The sequence below is a fragment of the Haplochromis burtoni genome, unplaced genomic scaffold, assembly GCF_018398535.1.
Source record: "Haplochromis burtoni strain Fernald_Lab_line unplaced genomic scaffold, NCSU_Asbu1 Contig_371, whole genome shotgun sequence".
Taxonomy (NCBI): domain Eukaryota; kingdom Metazoa; phylum Chordata; class Actinopteri; order Cichliformes; family Cichlidae; genus Haplochromis; species Haplochromis burtoni.
The window spans coordinates 462,548-486,059 of NW_024582732.1; the positions used below are offsets into that span (position 1 = coordinate 462,548).

Genomic DNA, 23,512 nt, shown 5'->3' on the forward strand with positions numbered 1-23,512 from the left:
GCAGATCCACAAGTGGTGCCATCTGCTTTTCACAATAAGAGTGGGTTCACTCTGAGCACAAGCTCACTTCACCTAAATCCAACAGAACATGAGCTCAGGTCCAGATTTTGGGGGACATTCCTCAGTAGGGCTGTTCGATATAACCATATGAAAAAGTCTATCGTATCATATCACGCTATCGTTATCAGTCACTGTAGAAGTTCTCTCTTTCTCTTATATTTAATAAAACCACTCTACGGACGGACAAGCGACTGTTTTTATGCGTTGTCGTTAGCAACAACGATGGTAAAACCATCACGTGGCTTCGCCGTCCTCTTGTTTATTTTCCACATAAACTAGGGCTGCACGATTTTGCATAAATCACGATTTTTTTGCTTAGAATTGAGATCACGATTCTCTCACGATTTTCTTTTCCAGTATAAATATTTATTGCGCTTATTAACTGCACATCAACTTCGTAACAGTTGAAACTGAACATAAAAACAATAAATGTCTCACATTTTGTCGTTGCCAAATGTTTTACTGCTTGAAATTCCATCTCCACCGTTGCTCGACGCTGCGTGTTTAGAGCAGGTAGTGCAACAATAGAAAAATAGTTGCGGGACGGCACTGTGTAGCGTTTGTCTAGGGTGTTGATCATTTTCCTAAATCCCTCGTTTTGCACAGTGTTGATGGGAGCCATATCTTTGGTCAGGTGATAAGTGATAGCCTCTGTAATTTCTTTGTGCCTGCGTTAGTTCGACGTGTATAGGGAAGCGCTGTATAAGGTTCCCGTTATTGATGTTTGGGTGGTTGACCGGGACGGATTTTCTCCTGTCACTTTCTCGTCATCCCTGACGTGTTTTCCGTTGTTTTTTCCCTGCTAATTTTAGCATCACACGGCACAGCTTCTGTATCACGTGGTATAATGACGCCCTTGTCATTTGTTGAGCAGGAAGAGTGAGCGCTTGTTTTCATGCAGATTACGTCCCGGACCAAAATGCGGTACAATCGTCGTCGTCTTTTTTTTCCTTTTTTTTTTTTTTAAAATCGTTGTCATTTGGAAATGAGATCGCACAAAAGTATGAATCGAGATCGCGATTTTCTAACGATTAATCGTGCAGCCCCAACATAAACCTTTCACATTAAAGCTGAAGATCCTGTTGAGATTGTTTATGGATAAGACGCTAAAAAGAGCCGTCAGGTGCCAAAAAAATAAACCTTAGAACAGGCTTTTCCCCACAGCACGGCGTGTAATAAATACTCACAAAGAAAACTGCGGCCATTTCAACTTATGTAACACTCGACCCCAAGTACACGACGTCCAGCTGAAAACACTTCACGCAAGTCGAGCTGCCCGAGATTCACAGAATTTACAGAAAATGTAAAACTTTTGTGATATATATCGTTGTCGGGACGATAAATGTTAAATGATATGAGGTTTTGGTCATATCGCACAGCGCTATTCCTCAGGACACCACCTGTCATCTCATTAGGAGCAGTACCATTAAAAGGAGTGCTATTTTGAGTTGTGACAATGAAATTTTGGCAAAATTGACCAATCGCATAATTTTTCACTTCGGTGAAATTAAGCCCTCTTTTCATCAAATAATGTGGCATCCATACATTCCTACATTAGCCAGTCCATATCAATGTAGTTATCAAGCATGATTTGTTTTCACATTGAGATCTGATTGGTTTTCTAAGTATTCCTTTAATTCTTTTGAGCAGCGTACAGTGTTATGCAGATCCTTATGAATTACTGACGATATGGAAAGCAAGTGAAAGGCTTAAATGGTCCTAATGTCTAATGTTGAGTATTGAGTAATGTCAGAGTACTTTCTGACTGGTACTCTGGTATCAGTACTGAAAAGCCGTATTAGCCTGCGAGGTATTATTTAATTAAATCAAGAAGTAATCACACTCACACTGCTATCACAGCTGAGATTTCAGTAAATCCAACCCAGACTGCATTTGAAAAAATACCTAGGCTCGCCGTCACGTCAGAGATTCAAGAGACATAAGAAACATCCACTGTCTACCTTGTATTGCAAAAGCTAAACAAAAACACCAGATATTTCTTGTGTTGTTAGACACAGACGGTCAAAATGTGCTTTAATTCTAAATAGAGACATTAACTCATAAAATGCAACTGGATACTATATACATCTATTTATGGAGAAATAGATAAAGAGCCTTCCCAGTGGCTCTTTATCTGTAAATAATACTCAATCCCCAGATGATCTGAAATGCACAACATCTTGCACATAAACACAAACACACACACACTCTCACACACATTTGGGCACAGGTTACCTGGGAGGCCCTGGAACAGGTGTCCCTCTTCCACGGGCGGCTGACTTGCCCCTCACTGATGGCACCTTGGCATCCTCGGAGCCGCCGTTCAGGTATGTGAGCTCCTGCAGCTGGGCCTGTCTGATCTCATCATTGTAATCCTGCACACAGAGAGGCATCATGTTCACACTCACACACACATGCGTGCGTGCAGACGGCAATAGACTCGCTTTCAATTACACTGTATTAAATTACGTCCTTTATCTCCAGGGCTGCAGCCCCGGGAATATCTAATTAATATACTTTACAGTACTGCCGTGACCGCCGTTCCTGAGGCAGCAAAACATTTCAGATCATTCCTGTTGATAAATCCTCGGGACCCAGCTTGACTTCATCTTCTCACACAGCTGCTTTTTGCCCCTAACTTAAAACGGTATGGAAATATGGCTTTAATCTTAAAATGACTGATATGATTGTCATGTGTCCGCAGTATCAGTGTCTACACTTTATGGCAACTTTGAGATGAGAAGGTAGTCGGTGGGGACGGGACTGCCTATAATTAATGACGAGATGTAAATCATTGGTGCTCTGAGTATTGGAGACATCATTCATAATGAATGAAGAGTAAATAAGCTCCATGCTGTATGCTGCTGCCAAGGAGGGTTTGGCCCATGCAGAGAGATTCCCTCCTGTGCTCTTTTATTCCTCTTATACCCACGACTTCCCACACAGGATCACACACTGAATCACACACACACACACACACACACACACACTTGGAAGACCCTGACAGAATTATAGTACAAGTTACAAACAAAGAGAGACAGTGAAAGAGCGACTCATCTCTGCTGTTATTCACTCACTTCACTGTGGACAGACTGAAATGAGTTGGCTGGGGCCAAAGAGCAGCTGGAGAGAGATTCAGGAGGAGAAAAAAGTAAAAGCCAGAAGAGGTGTGTGTGTGTGTGTGTGTGTGTGTGTGTGTGTGTGTGTGTGTGTGTGTGTGTGTGTGTGTGTGTGTGTGTGAGTAGAAAGGGAACATACTGGTATGAGAAACTTCTTGATCTCCTCCAGAGCGTGACCCATCCTGGCGTACGCCTCGGCTGGTGGAGCGAAGATCTCAATGAGGACGTGCAGGTCTTCGTTCAGGTGATGATATTTGGCCTCGCCGCTCTGCCGTAGCTCTTCTTCCTGATGCCACAACAAGAAAGAACAACAGTTTGTTATCATGTATTGTTTCTCTGAACAATAAGACTGGGCTTGCTTCCACTGCAAGGAACATTCACCTTCCTGTAACGATTTCCATAACTGTTAACATAATGAGGTTTGATGCTTTGCTCCTGCAGAGTTTAAAAACTTTAGCCAATGGGCATTCTTTACAATCTCCTCAGCTGTCACATTTAGCTGACTGTTTTTGTCCCATCTTCATTACTAATGGGCGGAATTGATGTGCAGTGCATGCTTATGCCGACATCTCTGCTTGTTGCATTTTGGCTCATCTATGTGATCGCTGTCACGTCATTAAAATAAATTAAGCAACTCTGGGAGGAAATGAAAGTTTTGATTTATAATTGATGGAGTGCAGTATTGATTTCTGTAAAACAGGCTTATGTGAAAAATTGAGAAGTCATTTAGAAAAATCATTTATACGGAAAAAAGATTTTTAATTTAAACCTTTCGCTCAGTCTGTAGTAGAGGGGTGAATCTAACATCCCCGTGCTGGTGTTTGTCCCAGATTATTATAATAATGTTGGTTCGGATCACACTGCAAATGACCAATCACGTTACTGTGACGTCATAGCGCTGCATCTTAATGGGAAAAAAAAGAAATTCAGTTTTATTTAGATAATGCCAAATCACAATAACAGTCGCCTCAAAGTTCTTTATATTGTAAAGTAAAGACCAGACCTATAATAAAATATCCAGAGGGTTTTCGACCTACTGCACATTCACCTCCTCCTCTGCATACTGAGTTAATAGTGGAAACATCTCTTCCACTGCAAAACCAGCAACACGTGTCTTTATTTCCCACAGAAAGGCAGCTTTGGCTAAAGGCTAGCCATTATGGCTTCAGAGGTGTAGCACCAGCATCCTTCTCCTCCTCTACTGGTGGAGCTGTTGGCTCAACGTGTTTCCTTAAAACGTGAGTTTTTTAGCATCTAACGGACATGTAATAGTTCTGCCATGTAACAGTGACCCTGTCTGCTATTTTGCTAGCTGGTCTTAACAAGATAACGGATCAAAAATGTAGGACTGGATACGTTCCTACTACGCAGCTGCTTGGCAACATGTCAGACAGAGATGACACACGTGTGAAAGCATGATTCTTCCACTGCAAAAATTGACTTTTGTTCTTATTTTTTGTGTAAAAATAAAATACACTCTTAACAAGCAAGTTTTGCACAAGAAAATTAAGCTTGTTCTAGGAAAATATTTTTCTCTATAAGATATTTCAGCTCATATTGAGCTTTTGGTAATGGTTTGGCTAAAATTACAGAATAAGAATACGATTACTTTTCTTATTTCAAGAGTAAAGCCACTTAAACAACTTTTTAATTCAAGAAATGTATTTAATGGGTGCTGGTTTAGCTCACTGTGTTGAGCGGGTGCCCGCATGCTGCATGGCTGACAGCCTGTCTTCCACTCTTTCTCTCCCTCTGTTTTCCTGTCGATTCTTCACTGCCCCTACCAATAAAGCCAAACAAAGGCCTAAAAAAGAAATATATTTAATGACACTAAAGTTTGTCCTACAGTTAGCTTCTTGTTTCTTCTTGTTTATATGAAAATTTAAATTAAGCTGTAAAATCTTAAGTCAAATTTTCTTCAATTAAGCGTAAATTGTAGACAGTCGTGTCCAGTTAATAGGCATACAGAAGTCAGAGTCATTTGCTAGTTTTAAGGATTCTAGCAAAAAAACTTTTGCTTCCCTGTTGGCAGATTTTTTTGTCAAAACAAGTTAATTTTGTCAGATTTAAGAATATTTGGCTTATTTCATGTAGAGCTGTTTTTTTTTTTCAGTGTCTCATACAATGAAAAGAAATCTGCAGTACTGGACGCTGCCAGACGCTCATGTGCTTATGCCTGAAATTCTTACCCTGTCAGTTTTTTTGGATTTGATGAGCACCTTGAACAACGAGACATAAAACACTGACTCTCACAGACTGAATTGGTTGAATGGCAAGATAGACAACATGGAGGTAGTGTACTTTGCATTGCAAAAAGAAACTATATGGTATCTGCAAAATCAATATTTTGTGTCAATCTAAACCAAGAATAAAAATAGACTGACTCTAGACTTCTTTTTCTCCTCCACCAATATTCCCCTGCACTGATATCCTGTCCCTTAGCACAGCGCTAAGGTTAAAGTCAGATTGTTGACCTTGTAGAATCAGCGTTAGTATAGCCTGGTATAAAACATTGTATGAATTACACAACAAGTCCTTTCATTAAGTTATCAATATGCACTTTACATTAGAAACTATAATCTTTCCCATGCTTTGACCTTTTTGTGTCACTTAATCCTGTAAAGTAACCGAAAGCTTAAAATGCACTGACAAGACATGCAAAATGTTCCTAAAGTTGTGTGTGATTTATGCACGTGATTTCACATTAACTAGTAAGACTTTGTTATTTTAGCTTAACATTGAGGTTTGGATGAGACAGACACACAGTCAGACACTGCATTTCATTCCCTTTCTCCCACATGTTGTTTGAGAAGAATGCACTACTGTGCAAATCTCTAATTCTCAGTTTATGTCATGTTCTTTTTCAATTTAAAATGATGTTTGGCAATCATAGAAGACACAGCCAATGTAAAGAAATATAACATTTAAAAAAAAGTTAACAAATAAATAAATCACCATCTATCATCCTCTGAGTCGACACAACCACCAAGCAAATGTGTGTTTTCCCTGTGACACGCCGGCTCCACAGTGGCACTCTGAGAAGCTCCGGTTTAAAGCGCACATTTGACTTATGCGAGACGATCTTTTATAGAATATCAAGGTCACCTTATTGTTGACAGCGAGTTTCCCAGATTACTGTCACGTGTAACAAAGAAAAGTGCCAAATCCTCTTAAGGGAAAGGCTACAATTCCATAAAAATGAGTAAAAGATTAATATATTTGTATCACCATAGTTGATGATTAATATTCTTTTGGCGACACAAAGGTCACCAGCAAATTGCATGCTAATCCATCACATAGTTGTGTACATATTTCATGCAAGAGTCGAAGTGTCAACCTCATGGCTGAGCTAAAAGAAAAAAGGCAATGGATCAGGAAAGGATTCATCCTCTGGGACCACAAAAGTCTGACAATTTCACGTAAAATCTGTTATATTAGCATGGACCAAAGCAAAGAACAGAACCATTTGGTCAGAGAAAGTACTCTGATTAGTTGTATGAGCTATTTACAATTCACTAATCCACTCTGATTTTCAAATAAAGAAATTTATGCGCAAGTTCAGTAAAGAGGATCTGTAATCACTCATCCGCCTGCACTCCTGTTTATTAAAGCCTCTAGTCGATTGTTTATACCACTTTCACTTCCCCACACCGTCAACTCAGTGCTCTTGTGTCATTCTGCCTTTCATTCCTGCAGTCTGCCTCTTCCCCGTTTCCACCTCACCCTGTTCACTCAGACCCCCTGCAAGCCTCGTCTTCCTTTACAACACCACCAGCGTCTCGACATCAGGGGGTCCTGTCCTAATTCCTGTCAATTCTGGGACTCTGTTTTGCCACGTTGGTTCATCAGAGTCTTCTTAATCAAATTCTCCATCTCAATAAATCATGTTCAGTTCTTCCAAATCATGTCTTCTTATGGAACAGTCTTGTGGTGGGTGAAACATTATTTAATTACTCCAAAATATACCAGTTCAAAATAACGGTTTACTAGTCTTGGACTTCACACGACGGTCTTCATTTTATGTATAACGCTTTAACCTGCAACACTGTTTCATGGGCTCGCATGAAAGAGCTTGCATTTGTTGTTTACTTCCACCCAAACCCCTGAAAGCACAGCAGATGTAACTCGCTCCTCTCTGCCACGAGCCTGTGAGAGCACAGCGCATTCATGCTGCAACAGAAAAGTATAATGTGTAAACAGAGGGGCCGCACAGGCCATTCAGACCAGACAGAAACAGGCCAGTATCGTGTTATTGATAGCGAGAAATAGGACAGCAAAAACCCCCAAATGTCTCTGACCGCATCGCACAAAGGAAACAACAGGTTTGGCGTCCCAGTTTTTCCCTTTCAATGAAAAAAAGAGAAGAGAAAAAGGCTTCTCTAGGGCACTTCCAATGGTGGCAGCTTCCTCGTCTCCCTTCTCTCTCTCTCTCTTTCCAGCGTCACGCAAACCAGTGTCTCTGATGTCACCTAATTATAAATAACCTTCTTTTAAGAGTGCCTGTGGTATGTTAATGATATGTTAATTTCACCCATAAATCTGTGCTTTACGAGCAGAGGGCTCCTTTGCTCATAGCACCAGAGCTGCCGGAGCTGCCGGTGTTGTGCAGGGAGTGTGAGCGGGGTGTTGGAAAGAGGCAACTGCTCACAGATCTGTCTCTCCTCTTCCCTTTCATGTGCTTCTTAGTATATTTGCATGAAAAAACATATGAAAAACAATCATTATCGAAGTTCTTTTAACTTAAAAAAAAAGTCTAGGGCGTGTCATCTGAGGACTTTCTATTTAAAAACTGTTCTTTTTCCGAATACTCTGTCTTAACAGTCCATTTAACATGCAGTGTCATTGTTACACCTCGTGGATGGTGGCCACATCAAATGCATATGATATTGTAGTAGTTTTCATACATTAGGTGGCCTTTCTCAGGGCTGATGAGACGCATAAGTGATGCAGCAGAGTCCTATAGCAGCTCAGCAGCCCACAGCAGGAGAATACGGCTGTCGGCTTTTTATATCTATAGGCAGCGTCTTCCTTCGGTTTACATTTTCTTCCTCTGTAAATCTGCTTATTGAAAGCTGTTCACCCTGGTAACACGAGGCCACACAACACTGTGGACGTGGGAACTCCAGCAGCAGGAGCTTAGTGGTAAAAAATAACACCAAGCTTGGAATTGAAATTCACATTCAAATGAAATATTCAAGAACAGACAGTGAAAAATTCTATTATTCTGTGTGTGTGACAGGTGGGGTGAACTACACAGCTCTATCAGCCTTACTCATCTGCACTTCTGACAACCAAAGTGGCTTATAGACACACAGATTTCTTCTTTAACGTGACAAACGTGTACTTACATATAGTCTGAGGAAATGTGTCTCCCAACAATAGCTGTCTCACAGCATAAAGGCGCACCGCCTTAGCCAAAAAGAGTGAGAGCTTATCTCAGCAGTATTGGTTTTCTATTACTGGTTACCAGGGAAGTTTGAAATGATTTGAAGATTATTCTATCTCATTTAAAGTTACTGAAATGATTTGAACCAGCTAGTATCTTAACCTCCAGATCTCTGAAATCTGCTGCTGAATGTCTGGTTCTCTTTGCTTTACACAGGAACATTTTCTAGTATTTTCACCATTGTCACTCTAAATATCTCCTAATACTGTTGAAAGCCAAGTTAGACCGACATGTCCTCAGTTCTCTGAATTGGTGAGTTTTTGTAATTTTGCCTCTGTGCAGCATCACAGTAAATTTTAAATCTCACAATCAAGAAGTAATTGAAGTGGACACTTTGTAGCAAAAGTATTACAAAAGAGTGTAAGAAAAGTACAAAGATTAAAATTAATTTAACAGTTAATTGACAAGCAGTTTTATGGCTAGATAAGGTCTGTTAATTTAGCCCTGGTCTAGACTGTGTACCCCGCCACTCACCTTATCACAGCTCTGACAGGGTCCAGTACCCCGCGACTACAATTTGGGTGAGTAGTTAAGAAGAGGATATTTACCATAACTATGTGGAATTTTACCTAACATAATTATCGGGCAATATATTCACATATTTGACCAGTCAACACGCAGCTAAACTCCTAAACAAAAGGAACATGCTGCAATATTTATCTAAATAACAAACACAGGGCACCAATTTTACACCAGGAACCAAATGATCCATCATTATTCTCATTCTGATGGTCACGTTGCCATTGAGGCACATAAAACTAGCTTTCTTTTGATTAATGTTAGCTGATGATCGCTAACCTGATAGCATGGATTAAAAAAACAAAAAATAAAAAGTAAAAATAAAAACAAATTTGCAGCTACCAGCTAACCTTAGCTTGATTGCTTGGAAATGCTGTTGTCACTAAAAATTATTTGAAGCCAGACTGTTTTTTGGTTCCTGTTGTTTTTTGTTTTTTTTATAAAGGAATGAATGAACTGAGGAAAGAGCAAGTGTAAAGCATGAGGCCTTACCTTGCAAGCAGCTGGTTTCTCATGAGAGCAAGATTGCTACAGTCCATCCTGCCAGACATCATGCGAGCTGAGCAAGAGTTAGCTTGAACCAATTAGCATTCTAAGTGAGTGAGTTGCAGCTACTTTTTTTGAAAGTACCTTTTCAATTCACTTTAACCTCCTAAGACCCGAACTCTTTCATGTCATGCATTTTTAATTTCTCTTCAATATTTGGGTTGATTTGGACCTGATGAATGTAAAAACAAAGAATTACCAGTTTGTTTTATACCTGATTTTTGTTTCTGGGAGAAATGAGATCCACATATGAAGACATTCGTTGTAAATTTCGATTGACCAGTATAATGTCCTCGTAAGTGGATATCAGGCCCCTGTAGAGCAAAATTGAGTATTTTGGTCTAGACAACCCAAAATGTGATGTCCACATATGTGGACGCCAGGTCCTAGGAGGTTAAGATGCCAGCTAGATTTCCCGTTTAAAAGTCCAGTTCTGTGAGTGAACAACAGGATGACTTTATATGTGACCTTACGTTTATTTAAAATCGTGGCTTTATTTTGCTATATAGTGTTTAAGCACTCTAACCCAAAGCGTCTTGCAGGGTTTTTAGAACACTAGGGCACAATACAGAGCAAAATAAATCATATAAGTCTACAGAGTCTACTGCACAATGCTTTGGCAAGTCTAACCAAAAAACAAGGTAAGCTCAGCGAATTGGCTGACTCTGCAGAGGCCACAGTGACAATACAACACCACAGAAAACTGTACCAAAAGGCTCTAAAATTACTGTGCTACTTAGTGTCTTTCAAATAAATAAAACTATCAATCAATGAAAACAACTATAGGTAGAAATAAACTGTAGCAAAATGCTGTTGAACTCAACGTTATCTTCCACATTTAATCCACGAGTTTATATGATTAAGTGGTTCATCATGTTAACTTGTTAATGAATTGTGGAATGATTAGCCATGTAGTGTTGGTGGTGGAGCAGAGTAACAGCTTGCTTATTAATCCTGATGCAGAGCTTACTAAAAGTGAAACAAAGGAATTGTGACTGTTTTATCTTTTAGGAAAATTAAAGAGTGAGCACAGTTCCCAGGGAGGAAAATGGATGAGTTAATCACGGTGCTAATGAGAAGAGGGTGGGAAACACAGATGACTTTACATCATCCTGCTCTGACAGCAGCAGGACAACTGAACTGCTGTAAGCTGGAGCGGTGCCTCCCGGCTGCTCTGGCTCCTTCCAGCTTCTCGGGACTCACGTTCTTGTGAGCACATTAAGGATCTGCAGCAAACATTTGTGTAGTTATAGCAGTTCTTGCAATGTCTCTGCCACATGTAAGAGCTTAAAAGCAAATGAACTAAGCATTGTCTAGTTTCACCCCCCAAGAAGCAAGTCTACAATTACATTTCCATGGGGTGAAAACGGTATATTATCACCTTTCCTGTCAGTCATATGTAACCCAGAGGTATGGTGCAGTATGCATTTTATCATTATAAATAGAAATGTGTCCTTAAAGGAAGCGGTTCTTCACTCGGCGTGTCTGTACAGATAAGACAGCTTTGTTTTCACTTGTCTAGAAAAAGCCTTCGGGGGTCTCTCTTTTTGCTCTGCAGTAGCCCAGCACCCTGACCCGCGCAAGGGCACAAAACTACAATGACACACACCGTGAAGCTGAAAACAGAGAGTCAGCAACCAGCTCAACATGAAGTATTCGTTTTGCAGCAACGGTATATCCCTCACCTAAAAAAAAGAGAGGAAGCACTAGCTTGAGGAGCGTCCCTGACAGAAAGCTGTCAGGAATAAATCCCACAGCGGTTCTACGTAGACAGTTGAGGGCTGCCGAGGTCAGCATATCGCCATAACAGATCTTTTCTCCCACCTACTCGAGAGGAGTGTACCATCAAAGACTATTGATCACAGTAATCAAAAAGAATGTGCTGTATGATAGCAAGAGTCATCGCCATCAACAAATCACCTCTGACAAACAGAGGGGGAGAGGAGACACAGACAAGCCAAGAGAAGTCGATTTATTCCCAGTTAAACACTCCTGTGTGCAATCAATCCGGCTGCTAAGGATCTTCTGTTAGAGCCATTTATATCCTCTCTTTATGTGTGGACATGATCGGGGATGATAGAAGTCATTAAACTGGATTGTGTTTGAAATTTCAAGCTATACCCTCTTCACAAAATCTTTTTTCTTCCCATGAAGTTTGGTTCGAATCTTCACAAAGACTCAAAATTTCTATGAAAACAAACCCATAAATCCAGAAAGAGTGTTTTTTCCTGTGTGGGTGCTGATTTGACTGCATGTGTTTTACACGCTACGAGAGAGACGAAGTATGCTTTGAAAGATGTCAGGTGTATTTGGTGATCCCCAAGATCATTCCCATTTCCATAAACTTTTGAAATTTGTTTTCCAGACATAGTTGTTTTTGCATTTCTCCAATGGAGCCTAGGTGACCTGAGAGCTGTCAATCACGCAGAGATTGTAGATACGGGGGGTGATCTGAGACAAACACACTTATACATTTTCAGATCAGCGTCTTCCAATTTAGAACGAAAAGAAAATGAAAAAGGAAAAACTTCTTTTATTAAAAACACTCCCTGTGATTCTATTTGAAAGCCTTAGTAAGTGTGATGTGAATGATATTAGATAATTATTGCAGCTGATATTCTCACCTGCACATATAAAACTGTATATACCACACTGTGCTTTTGTTATTATTATTCAATCTTACTGTCATTTTAAAATAAAGGTTTCATTACTGATCAGTCACCCCATGCTAATTCTTTACTGACAACCATCAATAATTACTTTTTTTTTTTTTTTTAAAGGAATTTTTTTGTTGACTTAAAAACGCGTAGCTAGGGTTAGTATTGTTACTGATGATGATGACGTAGACCTCAGAGGGTTAATTGACTCCTTAAAAAAGACTCATTATGTTTGTTTTCTGTGATTGTAAACCACGTATATTTTATATTTAGATTAAATAAGTGGAAGGGATTAACAATTATGCAAAAACGTAGTTTTAATTTTATAGGCACTCATTAATGGCCACCTATTATTTACAGCTATTTACAGTTGCATTTGTATAGTCACATAACTATGGATGTGAAGACAGATCTTAAAAAAAAAAAGAATTTGATGGACTATTTTTTTTCTTTTGAATTTTCTAAAATAAGCACAGGGTCAAAAATATACACAGGGTGAACCTAATATCTGAATTCATTGTCTCTTAGCAAATTGCATCTTAAAACTTCTTACTGACCACCCAAAGCTCTTTATACTAAAATCTACATTCACCTTTTGAACTCTCAGTGCACTTAGGTGCTTTATCCATCTTGCATGCATACTTACGGTTAATGTAGTAGAAATACTATAAAACCTAACCTGTGAGGCTGATTCTGCAGCTTTAAACTGATAGCCAAATTATGGCTGTTGCTGTTGTGCCACTGTGAAGCACAGGCTACTTATTTTCAGTCATTTTTATCAGGTTGATCAAATTTCAGCGTATTTTATCATAATATTTCAAGGAAGTTAGTGATAATTATGTTTCTGACGATGCAGAAAAGAATACTGAATGTTTTATTGGTGACTGCAGCTTGCAGGAGCAGCATTTATTAGAGCAAACAAAAGGCAGGGCGTTCTCCACCCTGCAATCAGCTACTGTCTCAAATGACACACTATTTAATTCAACGTGTAAATCTGTTGCCACAAGGTGCAAGTAAAAGCAGCACTTTAGTACAATAGTACAAAATAGTGACCTATTGTCAGTCAAATGCAAACCGAAGAGTAGCCAAAGTAGTGTTTTCAATGGGAATTTTAAGTGAAAATAATATCTAGCCACTTTAGTTTGACAATAACAATAACTAAAGCCGCGTATCCTTCAAACTCTCTGGAACCTGCACAATACTGTTACATAACTGAAAAATATTTTCCACCTGGGATTTTGTGTCTTAGGTTGAGCTTTTTATCCAGCTGCTTTTACCACCATGAGCCCACATCAGTAATTTCCCTCCATCGTTTGCGCTCCCTGTCATACAGAAAGCAACTAGTGAGTGCTGCAGCGATGCTCGGTGGAGTCATTTGTTTGGATCACACCACCAGCTGCTAGCATCTCCTCCTCCGGTGCGTTCAGAGCCTGGTTGTTGCTTCCACATTTAGTGGGAACAATTTCCTCACTTTAGTTTACTGAAATATACTTTATATATTTTTTAAAGTATTGTGCTTTGTTGGAGGCTGTTGAAGTAGCTCCTTTTTTCTAAATCGTCAGAGGCTGACGAAGCTTTTGCTGTCAAACATGTCTGAGCTGGTCTTACTGTTGTGGAATGCTAAGTCATAATGTCGATGCATCATTGATATTATAACATGACACCTTTATATCATAAAAAAATATATGCAGTACTATCAGAATTCTGAGGTAGTCTGAACACAGGGAACTGACTTGTGACGGATGCAATGTAGCCAGAAACCCAGGGGATAATTCTAGCAGCAGTTTGCTTTATATCACCTCAGCTTTACTCAGACAATAACTTCTTGTTATTGTGGCCAAACAATTTAATCTTTGCCTCATCTGACCATAAAAACTTTCCTCGAGAAGGTTTTTTCTTTGTCCATGTAATCGGTTACACATCTCTTGCATAGAGGCTTCTTCCTTGGGCAACAGCTTCTCAGTCTATGGCAATGATAACCTCATTCAACTGTACACAGTGACACAGGTGTTCCAGGCCTATGCCTTGCCCGTTTATGGGTTATTTCACACCATTTAAACCTTTAAAGCTTTCAGCTCTTAGTCAAGTGGTTGGTGGTTACTCCTCAGTAACTTGCACAACAATTTGAACTGTTGGTCTTGGTACATGCAGTTCTTTAGAAATGATTAAATTATTCTTGACTTGTCTAAATCCACAATCCTTCGCCTTGGCTCTGATAAGCTGAAAGATATTTTGGAAATTTCAGTGCCACTGATTTTAATAATCTAAGTGGGTGTGCATACAAAAAGCTTACAATGTCTCTGGGAGGCCAAAAAAAAGTTGAGCAAAGCTGAGACAATAAGACAAAGTTGTTTCATGTCAGTTCATTATTTGGTCAGAAAATCTGCATTTTATGAAATGAAGAAGATGTGCTCCTCACATTCCCCCTTTTCTATGGGAGGCATTGCTTAACTCTAAGGTTATATCCTGTTCACTTCAAATCTTTTTTAAGAGTAACAGCAGAGCAAGTTAAAATGGGTTGGAGGTGAAAGAGAGCAAAAGGAGCAAGGCAAGCACGAATACAAATGAAATAACCGACTGGAGGGTTACCTTCTCTTTGTCTCTCATGGATCCTTTACCGAGAATTGACATCTTTGTGAGAGTGTCCTCCTGTAGTCTCTTTAACGAGTTCCCGCGTGGCCCGAGGAGTTTGCCAACAAAGTTAAACTGCAACAGAGAGCAAGAGAGCACGGATCAGTCAGAATCTGTGTGTTTGAGATAAAGAGCAAAGACTTTTATGTCAGTCGCATGTGGTTCAACCACAGATTGAAGCTAATGAAAACTTATCAGTGGTTTTCCTCTTTCATATTTTGATAAAATCACTGAGGAAGCATTTCTGAGATGTCTTATCTGAGGTTCATAAGGTCACCTTTTCATGGGCTGTAATTTTATAGCACAAGAAAAAGCTGTGTGGCTCCGGCCAAAAGTCTTCAAAAAAGAATAATAGCACATGACATTCAAAAGGCACTGTTGCAAGGTTCGGTTTCAGGAGTGGCACAAACACCACGGTAAAAATATCAGTGATGAAGTTGGCATACACATGTTTCATATCTCATAATTACTAAACTGCCAAAAAGATCAACACTTCCAGAAAATAATGCAGGACTTCTTTATCTGTAAATAAAACACGGGACCTCCTCCAGCAAGATTTGGAAGCTGAAGGTGAAAATCTGGGAAAAGGTGACCTGGAGTCAGGAAACTAAGAGAGGAGTGGAAGAAGAAACCGAGTAAGGATTTCCACACCATCCCCACCGGAAACCTCACCTCTATACAGCACATACATCTCTTTGGGCAATAAGCTTGTTGCATGTTATCAAATAAACTCTTAGAAATTATTTTCTTTTCAAAATTATTGTCTTTTATTCATCTTAAAAGTTGATTTCTGCAAACTTTCATTGTCATCTTTCAGATATGATTCTTGACCATTTTCCCCAAAACCAGAGACACACTGGTTTACACAGGCTCAGTAGTAGCATCTCCTTGTGACTAGAACAGATCGTTTTACTTTAGTTTTTGTTTCAGTCTCAGCTTTTGGGTTTTTTTTAATATAAAATGGGGAACATCTGTGAGATGCTTCTAAGTACATACTTTTCTTTTAGTTTCTTTTTGTTTTTGTTTCATTCTCTAGTTGAAACAACTCGAAACAACTTCATATTTTTCAGTGACTAAAAATGTTTTTCAGGTTTTATTTCTTAGCTTCTTAGTTCAGTTAACTACAATAACCTTATTTTAAAGTGATGTTATATTATGTTATGTTACATTACGATTCGTTACCAATATTCGACACAACGCAGACTGCCAGGTTGGAAAAAAGCGAGCTTGAATCTTGATCTGAACACTGAAATTGTCTATTTAACAAAAACCAAAAACAACTTCTAACAACCAATGCAGAAAGCCAGTAGGACAAGAAAGCAGGAAATATTGAGTGCAATGTACCAAAGAAAAGACTGAGGGGGAATATAAGACACACACCAGAGACAGGGACACTAAGGCATAGGTGAACTCCAAACAACAAGGGAAGAACAAAAACAGACAACCACATGAAGAACTTTCCCTCAACATAAAATAGAATAACAGCAATAGAAAAAAAACCCTGAAATACATAGATACAATAGATGCATTTTATTGGGAGAGATGATTTTGATGTGAATGAGCTAGCCAAAAAACCCAACAGGCAGCATATACAGGAAGAAATGACTCTCTATCCTAAGTGCAGTTTTTATTAACAAACTTGGGCAGCCAGTTTTATTTATTGTTAATTTTGCAGGTGATGAAGGCATAAGAACATCTCCCCATGAGCTTTACCTTGTCAGTTGATGACATTCTCTCAAAGATGGGTATATTTGAATATAAATGTTTCCGTGTAGCATTTCTGGGCCATTGAAGGCTTCTTCAGCTACATCACTTCACAAGGTCACTGCTTTTCAAGCGTAAAAACACAAATGCTACACATTGCCATCTCCAGTGTTGTGCACAGACACCTATCAAAGTCAGAGAACCTCATCACAATTTCACCAGCAGCTGAAGATGGTCAGAGAGACAAAAGGGGAACGATGCATTCCTCCTCCTCCTCCCTATGTTTTCCCTTTAACAGTGAGTTATACAGCTGTCTCCTTCCACTATCTAGGTCATCAATTAGCGAGCAGGAGGTTAAAAAAAAACAGCCAGTTTTGTTCTACACCTCACCTATATCTCACCTATATCTCTCCTGCCTTTTGTTCTGAAAGCGAGTGCTTATTAGGAAGCTCCTGCCAATTCCTGGGTGAAGGATTTGAGAGGCAAGCTTTAGTGATTTGCTCTAATGCAGTAACTGACTGCTGGGTTTTTATCCCGGCCAGGCTGAAATCCAGCCGCTCTCAGATACAGTGTGTTCCTCCAGCTTTTGTAATTACACCGAGTCCTGTGCCTGGATGTGATTGTACACTTAAAGTAAATATCATCCCTCAATGGCCAAGCCTGGGATGAGTCAACTCCTAAAATATATCACGACTCTGAGACAATTGTGACAGAGACTATTTTTAACACTAAGATGTGCCATAGTTACATAGTGCAGGCGCACAGGCTTCTGGGTAATCTTAGCTACCTAGGTAGCATAAAAGTCTGTTAACAGCTGGGGAGGACTCTGTTGCTAGATTCAAGAAGCGTAAAGACAGACGGAGGATGAGGAGAAGAGATGCTCAGAACTTTGTGACTGAGAGAGGAGCGGTGACTGTTCAATGAAGGTTTTTAAGAAATGAGAGTGATTCTGCTTTCGTCTAACGGGTGACCAAATACTTCAAAAATACACGAGTACTCATTTTTGGCCACACCACCGAGCATTAATTTCAATGCCAATGAGCGTGATAATGAGGCACTGGTACTGTAAAGCAATAAAAGAGGAAAGTAAAAACCACAGGGACATGAGGAACTGAACTTCAAAGCAAAGCAGAAGGTAAACCAAGAATATACTCAAACAACAGTTATACACACAGAAGGGGGAACATAAGAGTCACGTGAAAAGTAAGAACCACTAAGAATTCCAACTACCATTGTCCTTCATGTAAATATGTAAAAATTGTCTATGTTTCTGTTCTGTGTCTTCTATACTGTTTGTTTGTATATGTGTCTTTCTTGCTGCTGTTACACCCAAATTTCCCCTTGTGGGACAATTAAAGGATTATTCTATTCTATTCTACAAGCATCAATCATCACAAAAACTCTGACAAAATGAATTGTCAGGTGAAGAATATTCAATTCAAAATTATCTACGCAAACAAAGCGCGCGCCCCCTCGAAAGGAATCGAGTTTACAAAAGGATGATGAAAGCAGACAGCGGCACCAGGGCAAACAGAGGGTGTCAGGAAATGTTGTAAATGTGCTGAGTTTAACCGATGTCCTGAGCATCCATCATTTCCACCTGGATGGAGCTTTGATCATTGAGCTGTGCCGTCTCCTGAACAATGATTTGCAGAGCCAGATCACACAGTTGACATCTTTGCGCATTACCAAAGCTTTTATGCACCCTTTCCTTCCTCCTGACAGGTTGTGTATCGGACAAGACGTCCGGGATGTTTGTGCAGATATCTCAGTCCTCTGGCTACCAACTGTGTGTACCCACCGATGGGTAAAAACGCTTGAACAAGCAGAAAAGAGTATTTTCTGATCAGGAACAAAGCGTTGCTGTGTATACCGTGTACAAGTGTAGCGTAGAAGCCCTATCAAATGTGCATACATGGGCATCAGGCAGAAAGCAAAAAGAAGCTAATTTACAGGGAGAGAAAATCAGACGGGCTGTGAAACAGAAATGAATGCAGACATAAATTTACTCTGCTGGCAGAGCAATTGAGGCTCAGTGGAATAAGGGACACAATTAGAGAGAAGCTGGCTTTCTGCTGAGCTGAGAGGACAAATGCCCTTCTTCATTTAGATACAGTGTTTTCTACAGAGGACAGTTTAAAGAGAGACAGAATCTACTCAAAGAGAAACGTGTCAGGGTGCTCTTCGTTTGAATTCAGATCCTACACACTGTCTCATTAGTCTGCGCTAACCACACAGTCTACACCTGAAGAAATCCCCCCACCAGCATCCTCTTCAAGACCACATTACACTAATTAGACAAATTAACGTTGCATTTTGTATCCAATCACTGCATTGGATCTTTTTATTGCAACAAACAAAAAAAAGCACAAAAACAGAATATATGAGGCTCATCAGCAGAAAATCAATTTCTGAAATAGTTATTTTGATCATCATTTTAGAGGAAACAATATTCTCTGTTTTTTGGAGGGTTTTGTTGCTCTTTCTATGAGTGCAGAGCCATAGTTTAATGAAGGAGCTGCAGAAAGGGTGAGAAATGGCAGACAGTGATGGGGGAAAAGATATTTAGGGCCTCGGGCATTTATATAAAAATGGCTTTAAATGCCAAAGCATTTATTTTCCAAAAATAATTGGTCAAGTTTGAGGCCAAGCATGGGTATTGAAGATTAACACTGACACAGCTAAAAGCATAAGGTGTGGATTACCAAGTGGGCGAATTGGCAAACCTTTCTAGGTTCTGTGGTAACACTTCACTTTGGTCATTTTTTATGATATAATATATACAGTACCACTAAAACACATCATGTAGTTAGCTTCAAAAGGAACTCAAGTTGGGTAGCTAAATATGAGAAATTATAGAGTACTGTGCAAATCTCAACATTATATCAAATATTTACTATATATTCTAACATACTTGTAAGAATTGCACAAACTCTGTTAATTGCCTTCTAAGCTGTAATTGTATTTATGTTTGCAGTGTTTCAAAAAATTGTTGCACCTATTTCCCGTTTTTCAGTAAAATATAAAAGAAATGAATGATGGTCCAAGTCTTTTTACATTTATATACTATTCTTTAAAAACTGATAAATAAAAATGTAGCACTCCAGCTAATAAAGCCATGGTTATACGTATCACTGAAGGAGTCAAGAAGTAGTGTTTGGTACTCAAGCTAACCAGCTAACTAAGTTAGGCCATAGAGGGAAATCAGAAGAATACTAACACATATCACCTCATTTATTCTCTGGACATTTTGGTTTTGGGGAGTTTGGAGGGTTTTGTGATCTCCTCTCTATCCTTAATGATGAGTTCATATATATATATAATCTGATGCTTACGTAGACGTTTTTTTCCTATAATCTGGTCTTAACAATGTCAGAAACCCCTCACTTCAGAAGAAGTAGAAGAAGAAGTAATGAGTTAGCAGGAGGGTGGCCCTTGAGCTAAAGCAGCTTGTATTAGACAGTGAATGAACTAAAGTGTTGCACCAAGATGAAAAATATAAAGAGGAATAATTTGTAAGTGCTAATAAAATTAACATGCTAATAAAGCTATTCTAATAGGTCTCAAGGATAAAAAATGGGCAAACAATATTTCACTTGCCAGTAGAGATATTATAATCAGTGTTGGTCAAGTTACTTGAAAAAAGTAATCAGTAACTAATTACTGATTACTTCCCAAAAAAGTAATCCCGTTACTTTACTGATTACTTATTTTCAAAAGTAATTAATTACTTAGTTACTTAGTTACTTTTTAAAAACACGATTTACAACCTGAAGAGGTGATAAAGCGATAGATCTTTCAGCCCAATTCTACTTTTTCTACATAATCCATCATACAAAATGTAATCAAATGGAAAAGTCTCTTTTTTACTTGTTTTATCAGTTTTAATCTTTTAACTTTATGCATCAAGCAAAAATTTAATTATATGCAACATTCTCTGACTTGAATAAATTAGTTTAACATTTAAACCTATTTTCTGCACATTCCAGCACATAAAATAAAATATTTTTTGTGTTTACACTCACTCTTTCAAATAGATGCAAGTAAAACACAGCAGAAAATAAATAAAGTCAAAGACTCAGCGGTCCTGTTGCTCTATTTTCACCTGTAAAGCAGGACTGCGGTAGGCGGAGGTTTACCCTGGTGCAGGTGTGCCGCGGTCAGTTGAAGAATCCGCGAGTTTCTCTGTGAGTTTCCCATTACGTCGTTGCACACTCGGTGCTTGCTTGGAAGTTTAGGGGTTTTTTTCGCTGTAAAAAGAAGTTTTCTTCCCACGCACAACGGACGCTAATGTTTTTGTCACTTTTTATGGAATCAAACTCAAAGTAAGGTCAGTACTTCCACGCTTTAAACGCTGCACGCTCATACTCTCTCCCACAATCGATATGTGATCCATTGTTGATCTGCACACAGCTGTTGTCACTAACGGCGCACTCGCTTACGTCACTGTCGTGAGACATTCTCGCAAAAAATCACGGTTTTAGTAACGCAGTAACGCAGCGTTCCTACGGGAAAGTAACGGTAATCTAATTACCGTTTTTGCAATAGTAATCCCTTACTTTACTCGTTACTTGAAAAAAGTAATCAGATTACAAGTAACGCGTCACAAGTAACGCGTTGCTGCCCATCTCTGATTATAATACCAGTAAACAGTTTTGCATGTATGGTCTCTGAAAGCTTTCAGATGAAATCATTTTCATGGTGCATTCTGGGTTTTCCAAAAAACAAAAGCAAAAAGCTTCTGCCATGATGTGTTCAATATTGACAAGCAATGCTTATGTTTCTTAAAGCTAGTTTAAAGCCAGCTGTGCTCAAGTGGTGCATGCACATTCCTAAATTGTGTTGCCTTCATCATATAACCCCACAGTAAACCTGTTTTAATGTAAAAGTGTGGCAGGACGAGATCTTTAAAGAGGAGCAGAGCAGCTCATTTTTGCCCCATGGCTATGTAGCAGCTTAATCCAGTCATGTTACACTAATGTTACAGACAATATAGTGACATGATGTAATGGCATGTGTTTGGAGCTATTTTAAGTTTGTGGCTGTTTAAACAGGGATCATGCAGATTTGCTTTGTACCGGTTTGATTAAAGCCAGTAAATGTCACAGAGAAGTCTTAATCCCGTTATTTGAACACATCATGAGGCAGTCGGTACATCTGCACACATCTCCTCATATGGACCGTACTCCACATATATAAGTCTATACTGAGCAAATAGCTGTAATCCCTGCTGTTTATCAGATATCAAAATCTGTCTGACTTCCAGTGTGATTGATGCTTTGGGGTTTGGCTAATGCTTCCGTTATCAGGAAGGATTATATGACTTATGAAAACCTGCCCGGGCTTCTGTAGCCGCTTCATGTCATTAGACTGTGTGAGAGGATTGTGCTGCTGCTGTCTGTAATCACCAAAAAAACAACCTGATGTATTTAATCACAGGTTGTCACTTGCTGCTCTGTTGTGCTGTTACTTGAATGAAAAATAATAATAAGATGCAAATACACAGACCCCTCCCTGCCAAAAAAAAAAAAAAATTTAATTGTTGTATTTTGGCCCAGCTTGTTTTCCCAAACCAAAAAATTGTGGATGATTAGAAAGAATGGGGGACACAGGAAGAGAAAGGATGTCTGATTAATCATGCTTAACTTGAAGGGGGCGGGAGTGGTGGTGAGCACATCTGAGCTCTTTTCATCATTTGCTGAATGTATTACTGCAAGTCTGGCGAAAGGTGTGCGCACAGAGAGCCAGTGCCGAGTGATTGTGCTGAGGACAGCAGGACAGGAGCGACAGCAGAAGGATAAATCACAGCTCCCAGCCCAGAGAAACGCCACAGTCTGAACTGGAAATAAACCGGTGGGACTCCTTACGCCTCACTAATGACCTGTGGTGCTTTGTGCCAAAAGAGAGCTTTCTAGGAGAAGGCCTACAGAACCAAGAAGGGTACAGATGAGCTCTGATAGCGCATCGACGTTCAAAAGGTAGAATATTTTTAGTTCCTGGGTAGGCGTGACATTATGTGTCATAGTGATTTATGTCGACAAGGGTTCGATTAAACGTAAAAGACAGCTAACTTAACAGTACTGCCATGTTCACAACACCCCGCACCACATAGTGGATCCCTTTGTAAGCGTCATTCTTTCCAGTATTTTAGAAATTCTAAATAATTCATCAGTGTTGGGTATTAAAAATCACTGCTGACACACGGCTCTCAGCCTAGAATTTGCTGCATGGTGTCCTTGCCTGCTTCATTTTGATAAAAAGCTGTGTTTGCAGACGATGGATTTAACCTCTCTGCACGTGCTCCTAAATGGCCATTTGGAAAATGGCAGTGCCACTTCAATGCCAGAAGCCAAAAGGTGATGCTCGCAGCTCAGGAGAAAAGCCATTCAAGTCAGACAGATCACTCTTGCCACTGCTACCTGTCAGATAGAACAAATTGAATTTGTCTTCCTCCGGTGGCTTGTAGGAGCTCTAAACAGCATATTAGTGGCTCTACTTATCAAAGTTGTCAAAGCAAATCTGTTTAGCTGTGAACCTGGGAGACTCAGATCAGTCTCAGATAGCATTACACACATATGTATGTCGTACACAGGCAGCGCTAATTGAGATTATTTTATTTAGCTGAATTACTTTGAGGTTTACAACAGAGTGCATCTTCACCTTACCGGATGACGAATGTATCGTCTTTCCACAGTACAGACAAAGACCCTTATATGGAAATCTAAACTAAATGTGGTTTTACTTTTTAAACACTTTGAGTTCATTTGACTATTATTTCAACAGATTTTTAAAAACATGACTGAACATGAAATGTGCTTTAAACAGCTGTA

At 39.4% G+C, this 23,512-nt stretch overlaps 1 protein-coding gene across 1 annotated transcript in view; it reads right to left on the reverse strand.

The window, feature by feature from the left end:
- khdrbs3 (KH domain containing, RNA binding, signal transduction associated 3) overlaps positions 1-23,512 on the reverse strand; it is a 146,194-nt gene that overhangs the window by 46,780 nt on the left and 75,902 nt on the right. Inside the window, exons 3-5 of the mRNA XM_005949963.3 lie at positions 14,937-15,053; positions 3,319-3,465; positions 2,296-2,435 (exon numbers count right to left, since the gene is read on the reverse strand). Coding sequence (XP_005950025.1) covers positions 2,296-2,435; positions 3,319-3,465; positions 14,937-15,053 — 404 coding nt within the window. The remainder of the gene's footprint in view (positions 1-2,295; positions 2,436-3,318; positions 3,466-14,936; positions 15,054-23,512) is intronic.